Here is an 18,495-nt window from a genome sequence, read left to right as displayed (position 1 = left end):
CTTTAATTTTTTTCACCACGTCTTTGTACATTAACCAGTTCTTTCTGGACTTACTGTGATCCATTCAAGCAAGATTGCCCAATACAATATTGCTAAAACTTTAATGTTCTCATGTGTTGATGTCTTTGTATTTAGATAAGTATGTTCCTGTATGTTTTTATGTAAAGAATGTAACTATATGCTGCATACTCTGTATACATTATCTCTCTATATACTGTATGTTTATTATAATATGCAGTATATATATTTTTTATTTTGTTTAATTAAACATTTATTTCAGGAAATAATAAGAAAGTAAATGAAAAGATGTCTGGGGAAGAAATTGATGGTGTTCACGTGTTGGTGGATTCATTGGTTCGGCCAGGGCATTGAATATATGTTTGGGGTAAGTATGCAGAATGTTGATTACAAGAAATGTTTAATGTTCTCATTAAATTTTTTTTGTCATGTGATAAATTTCATCATTTACTGTACTGTAATTAAATTTTTAACGACATGTTTTGCTTCATAATTCATAAATACTGTAATAATAATTTGCTGTGTGTAAGAAGAATACAGGACACAATATGAAAAATCATAGAAATCTTAGAGATAAGTTCACTTGGGGCAAAAACTGAAATATGGTGTATATAAGATGGTCAAAATTGAATGTAGGCAACTTAAATTAAGGGTGTTCAAGAATGTGTGTTATTTTAGTGCTGGATAGGACTGTCTTCAGTGCTTTCCAATCACTTTATATGACATTGCAAGGATGCTATAGGCCCTGTGGCATAAATCTTGCATATTACCTAAATTTACTGGTGACATACCTTCTATGCATGCAGGAGGGGAGCATTGTACCATTACCTCTGGAAGCAGCAGAATATCATACTTAAAAAAGGAGCTTTTTGCATGCTGAGAGCAATTTTTTTTGTAATTGCTGTACATGTACAGTACAGCACTTATGTTACTTTTACAGGTAGTTGGTATTCCTATTGTGGAGGTTGCAGTGGCCGCTCAACAAGCAGGGATTAAGTATATTGGTATGCGAAATGAACAGGCAGCATGCTATGCTGCCCAAGCTATAGGTAAGAAGTTGAACTTTGAACATTTGTACAGTATTTTTCATACCAATATCCTGTATGTATAGAGCATTAGAAATTTCAAATACTTATATAAATTATTTTATGTGGTAATTACATTAACATTACAGTACATTTTATTCATTCCTTACTGAAAACCCATTTCTTGCATGTGAAATTATAATACAGTAACTGTATAGATAATATTATAGGTAAGCACAATGGACAGTGCATATTTAGGATAATTTTAATGATAAATCTGTGACATCATTGGAAATATTATTCAGTTGTAATTATTAGAGTACTTTATTTACATTGAAGTGGTTCTGGAAATGTAATTTACTTTTTAAATGCTGTGCTTATGTTTATTTGGTGTATCATGTAAAATATTCATTGCTCAACATTTTAGATCACTACATGTACCATTGTAATGATATTAATAATGCCATTGTCAGTACAGTACTGTATTTCCTTATTTCACACTTCTGGTAACATTTATTTATTTTGGTACAGGCAAACACAATTCTCTGGTAGCCATAATTCCGTAGCTTTCCAACATATTTGACTACAAAACTGTACCTCACCTTTAATTACAGAATGTGGGATAAGTTAGGAATTATTTGGGATTTTGTTAAAATGGTGCAAATACTTTCTTATTGCCAGGTCCATCCACACAGATGTGATAGATTTAAAGCAAGTAGCATAATAATGCAAAACTTCTGGTCCCGTACATAATAGAAAACTCTTTTATTTTACAGTACAGTACAACATTTAAATTTTCCAAGCGAACACATAATAATTGATTCATGAAAATGAATAAGTAGTTATAGCTATCATTAATTTTTTTTATAATAATACATAATTTTTGAGCTAATCATACATAATTTCTGAGCTGTTGCATTAGGTTACTTCTTAAGGTAAGAATTTTGGTTGATAAACAGGATTCATGAATTCAAGCAGGACATTCTGGTAGAGAAACAACAGAAATATTTTTTTTAAGTGTCCCTGTATAGTCTTACCTTACCTTTACATTTTGGCTAGAAGGTTAATTTTTGTCAACAGGTTACTTGACTGGTAAGCCTGGGGCATGCTTGGTTGTGTCAGGTCCTGGCTTGCTGCACACAATTGGTGGGTTGGCCAATGCTCAAAATAACTGTTGGCCAGTACTGGTGATTGGGGGTTCCAGTGATGAAGATCAGGAAGGCTTAGGAGCCTTTCAGGAATGTCCTCAGGTTGGTTAGTGTTATAATGTTAGCTTTATAAAATATGTATGGAAGATATTTGTGTCAACTTCCTCAATAGCTTCCCTCACAGTAAGATATACAAATATTAAGAATTAGTTTAACATCATTTTAACCAAAGATCGGTGCAGGAGTCAAAACCAAGGCACAACAGCATAATGATTAAGATAAGAATATTCAATAATCATATGCATATGTCCTGTTGTTAGTATTCAGTAATAATCAGAATATTTCTTGTAAATATTGAGCAATAATCAGAATATTTTGTTAATGTTTCTAAGGTTGAATCCTGTCGCCTATATTGCAAATACACTGCTCGGCCTCCACGAATTGATACTGTACCATATCATGTCTCTAAAGCTATTAAGTGTACAACATATGGCCGGACCTGGTGCTGCATACCTTGATTTCCCAGGAAATCTCTTGGCTTCTACAGTTAATGAAAAACAAATTGTGCACCTCCCAAGGTACGATATTTATTTGAATACATTACTATGTTGCACAAACTTATTAAGAGCTTCTATGATGAGCATATCCTGACTTGCTGTGTAGCTCCATTTTCCAATCACAGCAATCTTTGCATGTGTCTTAGTATTGACTGTACAGACATATATAAATAATTGTTCTTCAGCCTTACCTTTGCATGTTCCTATATCTGTTTTCACTTTTGTATTCAGATGTCATTTTATGATTAATATACCTACTCATTATATACTTATACTTGTACTACCTTAACTTGCTTTATGTAACAGAAGATGCACAGATTATGGTTTTACAAAAACATACTAAAGTCTGTAGTATGTTTTTGTTTTCATTAAATTTATTAACAAAAAAAAAATTACCAAAGAAGATGCACATCCAGGTGTTAACTTGTGTTGCTGCTCACTGCATTGTCAATACTGTAATTTGTTACCTTTTTCAAATAAGCATGACCCAGTTAATAGAGAAGTTGTACATTAATGAATTTGATAAATTTATTTGAAGAACTGGATTTCTTTCTTGCTGACAAATAGGAGTTCAACTGTAGAGTACCAAAGATCCAATAACTGCTTGAACATTGTTCTGAAAACTAATGTATACAGTAGTTGTATTACTAATGATACACAGTACAGTACTGTACAGTACAGTAATGCTTATCCTGAGCCTTTGAGTTAGGTTTTTAAGTACAGTAGTATAAAATATTTAATCTAAAAATATTGCAGGATTATGAAAATAATTTAAAGGCAGCTATTCTCACTCTGCATTAATTTAATAAATATCCCATTAAGCAAGTCCTCTCTTAAATTAATGATGCATTTGGTTCCTAGATGTCCTACACCTCCCAAGTCTCTAGCCTTCTCCTGACACTGTCTCAGAGGCAGTTGCACTGCTTGCCCACGCACAGCGTCCTTTAGTGGTGGTAGGAAAGGGAGCTGCCTATGCATGTGCAGAAAAGCAAGTGAAGAATTTCATAGAAAAAACGGGTTTACCTTTTTTACCGACACCCATGGGTATGAAACAAACATCACTGTTTTTGTAAGATTAAGATTGAATTTGGTTTTCAGTTCAGTTGATAGAAATATTTTAATATTGAATACGTCATCCTCATTTAGTATGGTATATTCAGTACAGTACTATATGTGATATAATGCGTTAATTTGTTTGGTTCTGGCTATTAGATACAACACCTTTCTTACAGATTAAGAAGTACTGTAACTATAAATTTCATCAACAGGAAAAGGAGTTGTACCAGATGACCATCCTCAGTGCATCTCTCCTGCCAGATCCAGAGCATTACTAGAAGCTGATGTAATTTTGCTTCTTGGTGCAAGGTTGAATTGGATTCTTCACTTTGGTCGCCCTCCTCGATTCGCACCAGATGTCAAATTTATCCATGTGCGTGCAATGTACAATACTCGGAAGAATTACTCAAAGTTTGTCTCATTTTGTTTCACTTTAGGTATGCAATATAGTGTATCATGTTGGAAAACCAGGCTTTAAATTTTATAAAACTTTTTTCAGAGCAGAGCACTTTTTTCAGAGTTTTTATAAAACTTTGTTCAGAAATGCATGCATGCATGCATTTCTGAATAAACAACCTGTTCAGAACCACTTCTGCAAGCTATATATGTGCTAAAATTGTCGTGTTATAAAATACAAAGAGTTAACTTTGTATGAAACATCCAAAGATCATGAGCACAAGCATACAAAAGGCTGACTTAGTTTTGGTAAATGTTTGCAGTACAGTATAACAAAGCAGAGTCCAGGGATTTTAAGAACAGCTTATCTGAAGAGGTACATGTGGAAAACGGTAAATAATGCTTCAAAGAAGTCACATGTGAATGAATAATGATTCCCTTCAGAGAGAAGCCATATTTAATGATGATAGAACCTCACCAAAAATCACCTGTTTAATTTTTGGGAAAAAGATTAGGTTTTGGAATTAAAATGGACAATGTTTTCTCCATGACCAATGAAGTACTATAAACCTTTCAACATTGGCAAGGATGTAGCTTGCTAACCCTATTTCCTGTAGCCAAAGTAAACAAGAAGACTATCTTAAGTTTAACTTTCAAGAAAGAAGGAAACAGTGAAATGCACCAAACAAGAAATTTAAAAAATAATTACATGCCAGTGCAACACATGATAAGCAAAAAGCTTACAAAAAGGAAAGCTAGAGAGATTTATACCAAACCCATATTGAAGAGAATCTATCAAGGCTGTCATTTAGGTAATAATGGTATTAGGCATAAATATGCATGTGATAAAGTACATTACATTAGTGTAGGCATGTGAAAAAAAAAAGACACACACAAGAATAGTCACGATAAGAGAAGACACACTTTGCAAGGCAATAAACCTCTGCAGAGAATATCAAACTGCTTCATACTGTCATTTAGAAGATTCCATATGGATTCCATAAGATTTTTTGAACCTCTGCACCATAGAGCTGCTAAGGAAAACAGCAACATGAGATCATGTGATCGGACAATGGGGACAGGGAAGGCACTCATGGAGAATTACTAAGTAGTGTGTGAAGAACTTAACAAAAGGTTCCAGGTCTACAAATTGGAACCAGATTGATGTCCGAGGAATAACAAAAGCAATAGGACCAGACCAGGTGTCACTGGTTACTGAAAGAGGCTACAGGGATTCAGGCAGGATGACATACTACACCACCACAGGAAACGTTTCAAACTCACTGCAAGGTCATTAATATGCTAGGAGGTGTATCACTGAAGAAAAATCAGTCTGACCAACTATCTTCATGGTCCCCACTGTTGCTAAACCTAGCATGCAGTTCTGCTGGTTGGTTACTTCCAGTATCTCTTTCCTCAAAGCTCCAATGTTATTGTATTGGCAAGGCTACTCCTTTCCCTATTTATGCTTCCTTATGTGCTAATCAATGAGCTTATTGTGAGAGTCCTAATAAATTTACATAAATTATAAAAAAAAAGTTTTTTCTGTCTTTACATTCCTGACTATTTTCAAATAAATGTTCATATAAGTGAGTATTCAAACAACTAATCTGATAATTTAGTTCAGTTCATTGCACAATGTATGTGAATAGAGAATAATGTACAGTACAGTGTATCATATGATATTTGCAGGTTTTTTTTTTTTTTTTTTTTTTTTTTTTTTTTTTTTTTTTTTTTTTTTTTCCTACCACAGACGTGGCCACACATTTACAATGCTAACCAGCATATATACATTTTCTTCTGTCCTCCATGGACAGGGTTAGAGAAGTGTTAAACATACAGTTCAAGGGTTTATTGAACACTCAACCACAGAAGGTGATTCGGTGCTTTTAAAATGCTAAGCTAACCTACATACGTAAATACATAGATACACAGATTTACGTATGCCCTATATTTGCAGGTGGATGTATGTGCCGAAGAATTTCATAATAGTGTGACAGGAAGTGTTACTCTTCTGGGTGACTTAAAGCTGGTGTGTGGCCAGCTGCAGGAGGCTGTGCCAGGCTCTGTTCTTGCCCCACACTCACCCTGGCGGTCTCGCCTCGGGGAGAAAGCACAGGCCAACATGAGCATCAATGCTGTAAGTATATTATTTCAGTTGATTCATAATTCCTAGAACTGTGGTATTATATAATCTATTATGTCCCAATGGAAGAATAATTAGGATCTATATTATACTTCCCTTCATTTTCCATATTATTAGGCAATACTCCTTGTATGACATACCTGATTTCCAAAGTACTTGATGACTAGCAGCGGTGGCTCAAGAAATTGGTGCACGAGAAGATAAAAAATAAGCATTATCCAGCTGGATTGTTCAGCAGTGTACTGAACTGTGGAATTGTTAGTTAGTAGAAAGGAGATGGAGTCAGCAGCAGGAAATATTTTTCAGAACTTGAGAATTAAGAGCTTTCAGTATTGTAATACTATAGTGTATACAAGTATTACATACTATACAATATACTGTATATGAAAGGCCAGGTGCCACTTATGTAAACATATTTTTAACATCTTTACATTATTGTTAATTTTGTCTGTGCCATAAGTTAGGAAATAGGGTAGTGATGATAAAGATGACTAATGACCAATAACCAAACCACACTTCAGAAGATGGAGAAATGTCAACGTTTTGGGACTATTATCAAGTAGTGTGTGATAATGTTCCAGGACAGATCAGTATGACTTGGTAATGGTCCAGGACGGACCGAAACGTTGTCGTTTCTCCATCTTCTGATGTGTGGTTTGGTCATCGTATCTTCAGCCACGTTACTGTGACTCATCGTCTGCGTCTGACTCATTATCTTGCCAGCCATAGTCATCACTGATCTAATTTTTTATCAGTTCCTCCTCAAATTTCAAAGTAAAATAGGAAGTTGGCTATTTTTTAAATTATTAAAGGAAGACATAGTCAATAAAAGCATAGTACTGTATTGTTGATATTCTTCAAACATCCAATATTAGCTAAAGAGAAAGGTTACAGTAACTGATTTAACAAGAAATTATCATTTTGTTACCAAAAAATACTCAGTATTCAAGTAAATGTTCACCTTTTATTTTGGTCACTTTATTGCTGTTCAGAATGTACATTATGTATATGAACAAATCCACAAGGGCCGTGACGACGATTCGAACCTGCGTCCGGGAGCATCCCAGACACTGCCTTAATCGACTGAAGCTATGTATATATTGTATATACATTATGTATATATTGTTATTTTTCCTCTTGGCACATGATTCCTAGGTATATATTCCAGTCATATTTTTATTTCCTGTATAATATGAAAGATATGATATTTGATACCACATTTACTGGGAACAAATTTGTTAAATTTAATTTGCACAGGAAATGGCCCAGGACACTTCGATACCACTGAACTATTATGCAGTGTTCCACCATCTGCAGCAGCTAGCTTCCTTCTGACTGTATTATTGTTAGTGAAGGAGCTAATACAATGGACATTGGACGTACACTTCTGCTTAATAAGTAAGACTCGCTTCATGAAGGATTATCATTTTTTGCAATGATTTAAAAGGTTAAATATTTATAAAGTTTATGCCTCTCATACTGTACTTTAGATTATAAGTAACTGGATTGTGTATTGAAAAAATGTGTGAGGGTCCTCTGAGCTAAACTTTTGGAGCTCCTGGCTGCCTGCCAGAAATGGCATTTGTTATATTTGATGCTTAATTCTTATTTTTTTATGATCTCTTTTTTTTTCACCATGAAAGATGAGAAATGGTGGTATTGATTTCTTTAAGTTTGACTTCTTGCACTACACTAGTGTTGGTTTGTAATAATGTGTAGCACAATGTTAATCATACAAACTATATATTTCAGACATGCACGCCACAGACTGGATGCAGGTACATTTGGTACGATGGGAGTGGGACTTGGCTTTGCAATTGCTGCAGCCCTCTGGGCAAGAGACCATGCCCCAGGCAAGCGAATAGTATGTGTGGAAGGGGATTCTGCTTTTGGTTTTAGTGGCATGGAATTGGAAACCATTTATCGCTACAAACTGCCAATTATTATAATAATTGTAAACAACAATGGTAAGAATGCTGTTTTGTGTATTTGACTTTGAATAAAAGCTGAAATAGTTCTCACTTTTAATTATCAGAGAACTTTATTGAGACAAAAAATTTATCGTACCGAAAATGAACATTTAATTCATATTGATAGAAAAAAAATAGTAATTTTGAATATTTCTGTTAGGTATCTACTGGTGGACTGGATGAAGAATTATTTAATGACATTCGTGATGGAATGGATGCCGCCATTGCAACACCACCTAACTCACTACTTCCAAATGCACACTATGAACGTATGGCATCCGTCTTCAATGATACTGGTTACTTTTGCAAGTCTATCCCCGAGCTACAAGCTTCAGTGACCAAGGCTCTCGAAGGAAGAACATAAACCATCCCTCATCAATGTGATGATCAACCCCATGGCTCAGCGTAAGCAGCAAGAGTTTGACTGGCTTACACGTTCCAAACTCTAAATGAGAGAGAGAGAATGCAGTGTAAACAGAACATAGAGTAAATCTAAAATCCATATACAATACTGTATAATGATAGTTAAGGTATTTGTTTGGGAATATATAAAGAGTTTATTTTACTGTGACTTTGTAAGAGTAACTAATAATTAATGTTTTTGTGAATAGGTTTTAGTATCAAAATGTCTCGTACATGAAAAATAAGGCAGATATTTGTGTATTTGGATACACAAATCAAGATGGTTAGGTAAATTATTGTAGAAAAATTGTCAATATGAAAGCTGTTTCAATTTCAATGACCTGCCTTGTGGCATGTAGTGTGATGTGTATAAAGAATGATGAGCACACCTAAGAAATCTCTGGATGGATTTCACAGGATGATTTTGTCAGGTCATCTATAACTAGTCAAGTTTCCGAGTGCAGTACAATGTAATCTTGTTCAGGCAGACTAATGACTGGATTCCAGTCAGCTCACCAAAAATTCAGGTTCTAAAGAGACACTAAGATTGATTTTTCTGACCCCAAATGATGTGGACAACAATTCATTCTCATAAATAATTAGACAGTATACAGTATTTTAAAAGTAAAATAGCCTCAAATTTTATTAATTTTACTTACCATGGAGATGACCACAATAATTCTTATTAAACTCTGTAGACCAAGTGAAAATATATAGTACTGTACAGTAATGCTAAGCACAAAACCACTCGTACAAAATTTACAAACTACTGTATGGTGTTGAATAAACAACTTACAAGTAGCCTCATCTAACTCGTGCTTTGATTTATTAAGCATGACAACTTTAGCATTTACATTCTCATACTTAATATTTTATTAAGCTTTATTATTTATTAAGCTTAATAATATTTTTCACTTTGAACCATTATCAACATTTTTCTTTAATTTTTTACTACTTCATGGACTTAATTTTCTGGTGATTTTTGTCCATTTTCATGCCAAAATATATCTCGCAATCAGAGGCAAAGGCACACTACCAGTTATGATAGGGTTATGACCTTGAAAGTAAATTACTACATAATTGTAAGTGAATAATCAGAAAAAATTTAACGAGTGCTTAATAGAATAAAAGACTCAGGATTAAGTACAATTAATAACTATGAAATATGAATACAGTACTATATGCTGTAGTCAGGTCAGGTGGGTTTACCAAGAGCTTGGTGAAGCAGATGCTATATTCTGGCACAAATGGTCAACCATCCAAAGGTTGGATGGTTTGCCTCGCTACCATGGTTACAGTACTGGAGCCAGATTCATGAAGCAGTTACGCAAGCACTTACGAAGAGCACTGTCCATCTTCTCAATCTTTGGGAGCTTTGTTTACAATTATTAAACAGTTAATGAGCTCCGAAGCACCAGGAGGCTGTTTATAACAATTAACAACAATTAATTGGGAAGTTTTCATGCTTGTTTAATAAATGTAACCAAAGCCGTCAAAGATTGAGTCAAGATGTACACGTTCGTAAGTACTTGCGTAACTGCTTTGTGAATCTGGTCCCTGGTATAATCACATTGGCAGGAAAGTTTCAGAACCAACCATGGTGTGCTGCAGAAGTCACTCCTTTCAGTTATCTGTACATCACAAGAGTTAACACACCGAATATTACAGTACTGTAGTTTGGTTATGTAATGGACACACATACAGCAACTAGTGGGCACTTCATGGTAGAAAAGCTTGGCTCTTGTGGAAGTATAATTTCGATGTACAGTTGATAATTTTGTAAATGCTTCACCTGTATAGATATCTTGAGAAATATTTAGATATCTGGGAACCATCTGTGAATTGCATAGTGATATATAACCATGTTGGCTTAGTACTTTTTGACAAGTTTGAACTAACTGTACTAAGAGTTGTCAGTCTTAGTACTTTACCACTTCTTTTCCAGGTCAACTATATAGCATTGTAAATTGGTGTTACAAAAATACACCATACCACTTACATAATACAATTTTGTATTGAGGATGATAAGTTATTATGTTCAAACTAGAAGAGTATGTTTTCCTGGTTAACAATTTTCTAGACCATATTCAGCATTAAGTTTCGCAGCATCAGCTAGTGACCGGACTGTTCATTATTATTTGAGATAAATGTATAGCAAATACTGTGTAAAGTATATACATGTACATATTCCTTGACAATAATCATGTACTCCTTGATAATTACCATGGCGAGTTGCAAATATTGCCCCATAAACACAAGTCAGTCGAGGTCACATCACACTTATAATATTGTACTTTACTAAAATTTTGTAATTAAAGTAATTTTTGACATCCAATCTATCCAAGGATCCATAAGCTATTACTAAAACCTCATTACACGAGAAACTTGACACTTGTCATTGTTAAACTCATAGGACATGTATATAATTTAAAGTAACTGTATACTAAAAAAAAAAATAAACTGTACAAGGACAAAACATTTTACATCCTAAAAAAAAAAGTTGGGAAGTTCAGAAAACATCAACTTTAGTAAAGATGCAGCCATCACACTTTGTACCAAGTATGGGAAGCAGTAGGAAAAGTGTGAAAATAAGACATTCATCCGATTCTGGCAGGTACTGAATACCCAGCGACACTGATGGTGCTACATATTATTAAAATAAGGCACCAAGCAGGGAAGACTAACTTGCTTAGGAAGTAAGCCAATGTGAGAAATGGGAGGCAGTAAATTTGGTATTCAAACATTTAACCTCGGGCGTCTGGAAATTCATTACTGTCACACTTTATCATTTTAAGTGGAGCAAGGAGTTGGCAAGGTATTAGAAATGTCCAATTGATAAATATGCAGATTTTATTTGTTTAGTGCTGATTTAATACATAAACATTTTACTTTCACTCCAAATGAATATCCCGTCCCTATCCCAAATCCTTATCCTGACCCCTTCCAAGTGCTATATAGTAGTTTTAATGGCTTGGTACTTTCTTCCTGATAATTCCCTCCCTCCAAATGAATATCCCTAATTGTGGAATGTTGAACCAGAACTTTAAATTTGATAATCATGTGATTTTTTTCAAGTCAGCAGAAATCCTAATATGTTTAGCCAAATAAAAATAACCCCCCAAAAATACTCAATTTGCAAACAAATTTCAAATGAATTATAATATTAAGCAGCATATTGTTTAACTAGACGATTAAACTCCTCCTCTTTGGCCACTATATCTTGTACAAACTTGTGACACTTGTGCTCGTCTCTCAGCTGTGCTAAATATCGGCTAGCAACCTGAAAGTATACAAGGTAATGTAACATTTTTCTTCTAGCATGTCTATCTTTATGTTATAGGAAAGCCATTCAAATGAAGAAATATAGAAGCATACGCTTCCATTTTATCGGAGTATCTGTTAAGCAGAGAGGAAGTCACAACAACAGCTGAAAATTAAACGTCCATCCCAAACGTGAAAAGAAAGGAAGCACCTTCCTTTCATTTCATGTGTGGAAGTTATGTGTATAGTATGTATGGATATTTTGGTAACAAGTAAGAATAAGGTTTAGGCTGCGAAACCTATAGTGTAATAACTAGGACCATTGTTGGTATTTAAATGTCATATAAAAGGTTCATTCTTTCACAGTGTGTTGCTAACAAATGAACCAAGCATGGCTAAGTTTATCTATGCTGTACTTTTTATATTAACAATAAAATATATTTTATTTAAAAAATAAATATATATATATTTTGCAATTTAATTAGTATATTTAAGAACCTATCAATATTTGAATTTCATGGCTGGTTAGACTATTATGATCATCCTATTTTCAAAATATGGTTAGCATTGCCAAGTTATTTTAATTAAATGAATGCACCCCATAAATAGTGAGGGGCCTGCCTCTGTACATGTGCTGTACTACATCTCTTCACTCAAGAATACAATACAAATTTTTCTAAGGCAGCTGCAAAGATGTACAAGTAATACTGTTAAGATCTGAGAATAATTTACTTCATTCTTTATATAGTGGAACTTCCATAGAGGGACTAACCTGGACAGGATCCATTAAAAAACTTTAAAAGGTGTCCATAATCAAGGTTTTTACAGTTTTTATATTTATATATATAGTATCTAATACTGTGCTAATACTTTAATACAAGGCATTTCACCGATACAGTAATTATTATTAAATTAGTTTTCTCGGTAGGAATGTTGAAATTAATAACCAGTGTCTTGTCAAATTTCCTGTTCCCATCAGCATGGGTACTGGAGAGAGAAAAATTAAAAAACCATGATTTAAGTAACATTTAAGATATAGTATACTATATATAAACTTACCAAATAAAAATAATATTAAATGAGGCAAAACACCATACAAGGATCACCTTTTCTGCTGACAGCCATGGCTCTATAACTAACCAAATACAGAACATCATTATAAATGTCAAGACCAATGTAAAAGTTTGAAAGACTCACCTCTTCAGGCTTAGCAGTGTGATGAGCAAGAACCATCAGATTAATTAGGGTATCTGGATTATTAGGATCTTTATCCAAGGCTTCCTGCAAAGCTCCCTCTGCTTCTTCATATTTACCCTGTCCAAGGAAACACACTGCCTGGCCATTGAGAAGAACAGCTGTACTACTGTTCTTGTCCATCATCTCCTGGAAGATGTAGTAGGCATCCTGGAGCTTCTCTCCACCCTGTTGAAGCAAATCCAAATCACATGTAACTCATGATAATCACCGAGTAGGCTGCGATAACTAAGGATAGGATTCTGGATTAGGTAAGAGTACCTGACAAGAAACAGAGTCAGACACAAGATGTCAGAATGGTAAAAGTGGTGTCCCCTAGGGCTCAAGCCTGGGTCCTCTACTGTTTCTAATCTATTTAGCATGAGTGATCTACAAGACATGTAGGGGCAAGTTACTAAATATCAATGTTTAAAGATAATGCAAAGCTAATGACGCAAGTAAAGCTCAAGGAGAATTTTAAGCTGCTGCAGATCCTAGATAAGCTCTGGAAGTGGACAGACTTCTGTTGTAAAAGGCTGTTAAAGAGTTCAGTCCAAGTCGGTACAAGATAATGAACGAGACCAAATGCAACTCACCGGAGATGGGGAATCTTTCATCATACAAATATCACATTTTACTTAGCGAAGACTTTATAAATGGACCGCACATTGTAGTATGCACTGTAAACATTCAAATACTGTATGTCACAAATAAACTTGCAAATCAAGTTTCATTAAACTGCAATCAGGGGCTGCACTTAATCATGAACTATATAGCAACACAGTGAAGTAGATTTTTACGTCTAGTAATTCATCACAAACAAACATTAGCAATCAATCTGTCAAGTTTACTGTTATTACAATGATGATTTAGTTGCTTGTTAATCAACCTAAAACTTTCACACAAAATTACTTACAAAATATTGCTTCCTTCTTAATAGCATCAATTAAATTTTTTTTTTTTACAAATAGCTGTGGTTCAAATTTAACTATAATGCTACATACACATTTTGTACTAATAACAAAACTGTCCTTAGTGTAACTTTGGTAATTAAGTAAAAACGGCTACTGTTACAAGAGGAATAGTTTCTTAAGTTCAAAAGACAGATTTTATTTGTACTGTATCATTTCCTATAAGAAAATCTTTGTGATCAATAACCATAAAAAAGGGGCAATATTACACAGAAATCTAAACTAATATTTCACTTTATAGTGAAACCTCAATACAACTAACCTCCATTCGGCAAATCTCTGGTTGGACACACACTTTTCATGCCATATTTACTCACCCAGTTTGACAAACGAAGTGGGCGATGTGTGGATTTCCTTAGGATGTTAGGACAGTTCACAGATGGAGGCAACATTACAAGAAATAGTTGGGGTCTAGGGAAAGCCACTGAGCATATTTGAAACAAAATTCTATGGTGCTGTTTTAATTTTGCAGTTGCAGAGGTTTACATTCAGTAAACTATGGCCCAATTTTTCTTGGAAAATGAGATTTTGAGGTTTGGACAAGGGAAATATGCTAGATGTGGTTACATCTCTCTACAGAAAGGTTCTCTTGGTTGTTGCCCTTCAAATGACAGGTTGCAATTATATAATTTCTTTCAGTGAAATCAACTTATAGAGCATGGCAAATATAAGGTATGAATGGTAACACTTAATTTGGCTCCCATCACACTTTTTTATTGGGTGCTTTTGGAATTTTGTTCATTGGGCAAAAGGCAACTCTAAATATGGGTCCAATCACTTTTTAATGGTCTTCGTAGATTGGCACACCAAACAAGAAATGGTAAGGGGCATAGGGAAAGCCATTGAGCATATATAAAATCAAATTCTGTAACATTTTAATTTTGAGGTTCTGAAGTTTTCATTTGCAAACGTGAAACCTCATTTTCAAAGGAAAAATAATCCAAGGCTAGGGTGTGTGAAGTATGCTAGATAATAATGTAGTTATGCTATGCTAGATAAGACGTAGTTTAATCTCTCTAAATAGAGGTTTTCATGGTAGTTGTCCTTCATACGACAGTGAAATTAAAATTTTGCTCAGTGAAATTAGCCCTATAGAACATGGGAAATATTAAGGGTATGAATGGTAACTAATTATTGCTGCAATTACATTTTTTGATGAATTTTGTAGATGGACTCAATATTACAAGAAACAGTTGGAGCATTTGGAATGCTAATAAGAATATTTAAAACCAAATTCTTAAGAGTATTCTTTTGTATTCATTTTCAGTTGACAATTTTTTTTGTTCACTCATGGCCATATTATCTTTGAAAATGAGATGTCTCTTGACTGTTTCTAGTGAATAACATTGTGGTTTACTCTTAGAAACTTTAATTTAGAAGTGCATTTATATGGCTTAATTTTTAAATTTTATTCTGGGTAAGTGGTCATCAATGGCCAAGTTAAATATTTGATCTCTGTCCCTATAAATATGTAATTTGTGGTAATAAATAAAAACACTGGATACTAACTGTGGCTATGTGGGTCCAGGCTTGGGCCATTTGGGTCAGCGTAGCATCATCATCCTTCTCTTGTAATGTTTTCAGTTCTTTACGAGCAGCATCCAGACGTTCCATTTTCAAGAATGTTTGAACCATCAGGGCTCGACTGAGGAATAGATCAATGATAATTTCAAGTGTTTAGCCAAGTAATATACATAGGGACGTGACAAAACTGTATCAATTGCTTTGCATCTTATAGATTCAGAAGTACAGTATTAAGAGATCCAAAATTTTACTAATAAAGAATATTAAGTACTGTATTTACCATTCAAGTGCATCTGACTGATTAAGAACTCTGAGTGCTGCTTCATAGTTCTCTTCATGGCAGTAGACAGTTGCTGCTACCACAAGTAAGGCTGTGTTGGTCAGATCAACATTTCCACTCAGTTGTGATTCAAGTTCATTTACAATTGTTGCCCTGTCAAGGTATTAGAATTAACATAAATATTATAGCGAGAATAAATAGAAAGTAATGCAATGTTTCACAAAGTTAACAATACATCCCATGCTATTATCTACACAAATTATTCTTAATACTCAAATTCACAAGGGCCTCGATGAGGATTTGAACATATGCACTGAATGTTCCCAGACATGCTCTAGTCAACTGTACCACGACAGTATAAGAATTGTGTGAAACTTTGATTAAGCTTCAGTGGAAGCCTCGTGAGTGTAGTAGCACTCCAGGTTGAAATTCTTGTACCATGTCTTGGTACAGTTGACTAGAGCACGTCTGGGAACATCCACCACATGGGTTCAAATTCTCATCAAGGCCTTTGTGAATTTGTTCATTGATATATCACGTTATTGTGATTTCTCTATGCATTCTTAATACTCCTATACCCCACTTTCCAGGAATTTGATAATTGTTATTATAGGTATGGAAAATTTAAAAATCACAATACTATACAGTTCTGCACAATATGTGCAACAAAATTTTTGGTCATGTTATTAACAGCAAGTGGAAATACCAAGAAATTATGTGAGGGAAGACTGGAATACTGTATTAATGTTTAATAACAAAATTACGTTTATGATAAAATAGATTACGAAAATAGATTTTAAGTTTGGAAAACATCATCCATATATATATAATGCATTGTTCATATGATTATGTAAAATCACACGATGATGTGTTATAAAATTTGCCATTAAAATAACCACCAAAAATTTTGTGATAAGTATTGTAACAAAATATAGTAGCAAAGTTCAAACAAAATGCATTGTTTTGCAATGGAAAGAGCATATTAAGAATTTATCCACTATAATGAATTACTGAATAATAGACTGGACAAGCAGCTCTTTTCATATGCTAAGAGCCATTTAACCTTTAGACCAAAAGCATTGCCCTTGCCATTCTATTTATTCAAACTTGCACAATAATAGACTTTGATGTCACCCACCACGACAGCACTATGTTATGTCAATGCAACTTGGGTAATTAAAAACCAGTATATTTTAAGACTACTGTATTTGGAAAGAGGAAAATTGCCCTTTGGACCCACTCAGTTTTCACCCAATTTGTTACTGACCTGTTATCTGGGGACTGCAGATAACGTGCTAAAAGCTTGAGTGCCTGAAGAGGAGCTGGTGCAGATGGTTTAATTTCACTCTGGACTACACCATACTTGCGCTGACCTATCAATGCACGGTAAAGAAATACGTCTCGATCTTGACGTAGTTCTGGTGTACTTGGCTGGAAACAAAAAAACTTTCTTAGCATCATAAATATTTGTTTATTATGCATTATTAATAACCTCTCCTGAATAATTAATTTTGAACAATTGTTAAATTATATTAAAAAAAATTATACAGTAATTACTAAAAAATATAAACAAAATTCCATGAATGTTTAGTGTAATTAGATATAATCCTTCAAAGATGTACCTCGAGTTACAACTCAAAATACCTACTAAGTTTGACCAAAAATTTATAAGATTGATGCATCTGATGTCACCCATAATTTAAAGGGGGGAAGAAAAAGCTTTTAATCCAACAACCAGTCCAAAGGAATGGGTTCTATTCACTGGGGTAGTATACAGCACAGGTAAACCTAGACATTTATAAACTCCCTCAGCCTTAGACAACAGCAGGAGAACCACTCCAACTTCTACATTTAGCTATCTTGAGATGATTATAGGTAGCTAGCATACAGTTACATTCTACCTTCTCTAACTTAAGAGAATAAACTTCTATTCCATTTACATTTAATAAACTTCTATGTATAAATTACCCATAGATGATTTCTATAGTTCTATTGCAGCTTGGCCTGAGGCCAGCCTTCTTTAGCGATTGCCTAGTCTATGCGACTACTTTTAATTGTAGGTATACACTGTACTAATATGAATATATTATATGTACAAACTAAGAGTTACTAAATTCACTCTACGATAATATAAATCAATATATCAAGTTGGTACATTGTTCGAGACCATCGACAGTCCGGCACATCATTTAAAAGCCGTGACAGATGCATTGCATTTATTGGATACGTAACCCAACGAGAGAAAAATACTCTACCTGCAATTTCTGGGCCTCATTAATACAATGCTGATAGTTTCCAATGTAAAATGAGGTCTTAACCTCGAAGAGCTCGTCGACTTCTTGGTTTGCCATGTTGACACTTGTGTCTCTGTCAGGCTGATCAACCTACCAGATAGGTTCTAAAGTATTAAAAGTCTTGATTTTCTACTCTTATATTTGAAAATAATAAATATATAGGAATATTTTTTCCCTAAACTATTAAATCTAAATTATTAAATAAAATTTGTTT

At 34.1% G+C, this 18,495-nt stretch overlaps 2 protein-coding genes across 2 annotated transcripts; one reads left to right on the top strand and one right to left on the bottom strand.

Moving 5' to 3' along the window:
- The first annotated feature begins 291 nt into the window (after nucleotides 1-291).
- Nucleotides 292-9,530, top strand: LOC123761322 (2-hydroxyacyl-CoA lyase 1). Its single transcript, XM_069312305.1, is given in 15 exon segments — nucleotides 292-357; nucleotides 359-385; nucleotides 959-1,067; nucleotides 2,124-2,293; nucleotides 2,584-2,688; nucleotides 2,690-2,769; nucleotides 3,610-3,637; nucleotides 3,639-3,792; nucleotides 4,017-4,177; nucleotides 6,161-6,340; nucleotides 7,604-7,669; nucleotides 7,671-7,744; nucleotides 8,099-8,324; nucleotides 8,477-8,665; nucleotides 8,667-9,530. Coding segments are annotated over 15 exon segments (1,719 nt in total). The 5' UTR covers nucleotides 292-306; the 3' UTR covers nucleotides 8,766-9,530.
- Nucleotides 9,531-11,550: 2,020 nt separating this feature from the next.
- epsilonCOP (coatomer subunit epsilon) lies at nucleotides 11,551-18,390 on the bottom strand. Its single transcript, XM_045747280.2, has 6 exons — nucleotides 18,243-18,390; nucleotides 17,255-17,418; nucleotides 15,988-16,140; nucleotides 15,693-15,828; nucleotides 13,177-13,401; nucleotides 11,551-11,998 (listed from the first exon to the last, which is right to left on the bottom strand). The coding sequence occupies exons 1-6, from the start codon at nucleotides 18,336-18,338 to the stop codon at nucleotides 11,882-11,884; spliced, it is 891 nt and encodes a 296-aa protein (XP_045603236.1). The 5' UTR covers nucleotides 18,339-18,390; the 3' UTR covers nucleotides 11,551-11,881.
- Nucleotides 18,391-18,495: the final 105 nt, after the last annotated feature.

Source organism: Procambarus clarkii, chromosome 7 (genome assembly GCF_040958095.1).
Source record: "Procambarus clarkii isolate CNS0578487 chromosome 7, FALCON_Pclarkii_2.0, whole genome shotgun sequence".
In the NCBI taxonomy this organism is placed as follows: Eukaryota; Metazoa; Arthropoda; class Malacostraca; order Decapoda; family Cambaridae; genus Procambarus; species Procambarus clarkii.
The sequence above is the reverse complement of the archived record's forward strand: the minus strand, read 5'-3'. Positions and strand labels throughout refer to the sequence as shown.

Bases quoted from the DNA above. Each gene is read 5' to 3' on its own strand.
- epsilonCOP (XM_045747280.2), bottom strand. From the start codon at position 18,338: ATGGCAAACCAAGAAGTCGACGAGCTCTTCGAGGTTAAGACCTCATTT. The intron at 13,402-15,692 runs GTTAGTATCCAG...TTGCTTCAACAG, and splicing joins CCTGGACCCACATAGCCACA to GGTGGAGAGAAGCTCCAGGA. The intron at 11,999-13,176 runs GTGAGTCTTTCA...GTATACTTTCAG, and splicing joins ACACTGCTAAGCCTGAAGAG to GTTGCTAGCCGATATTTAGC.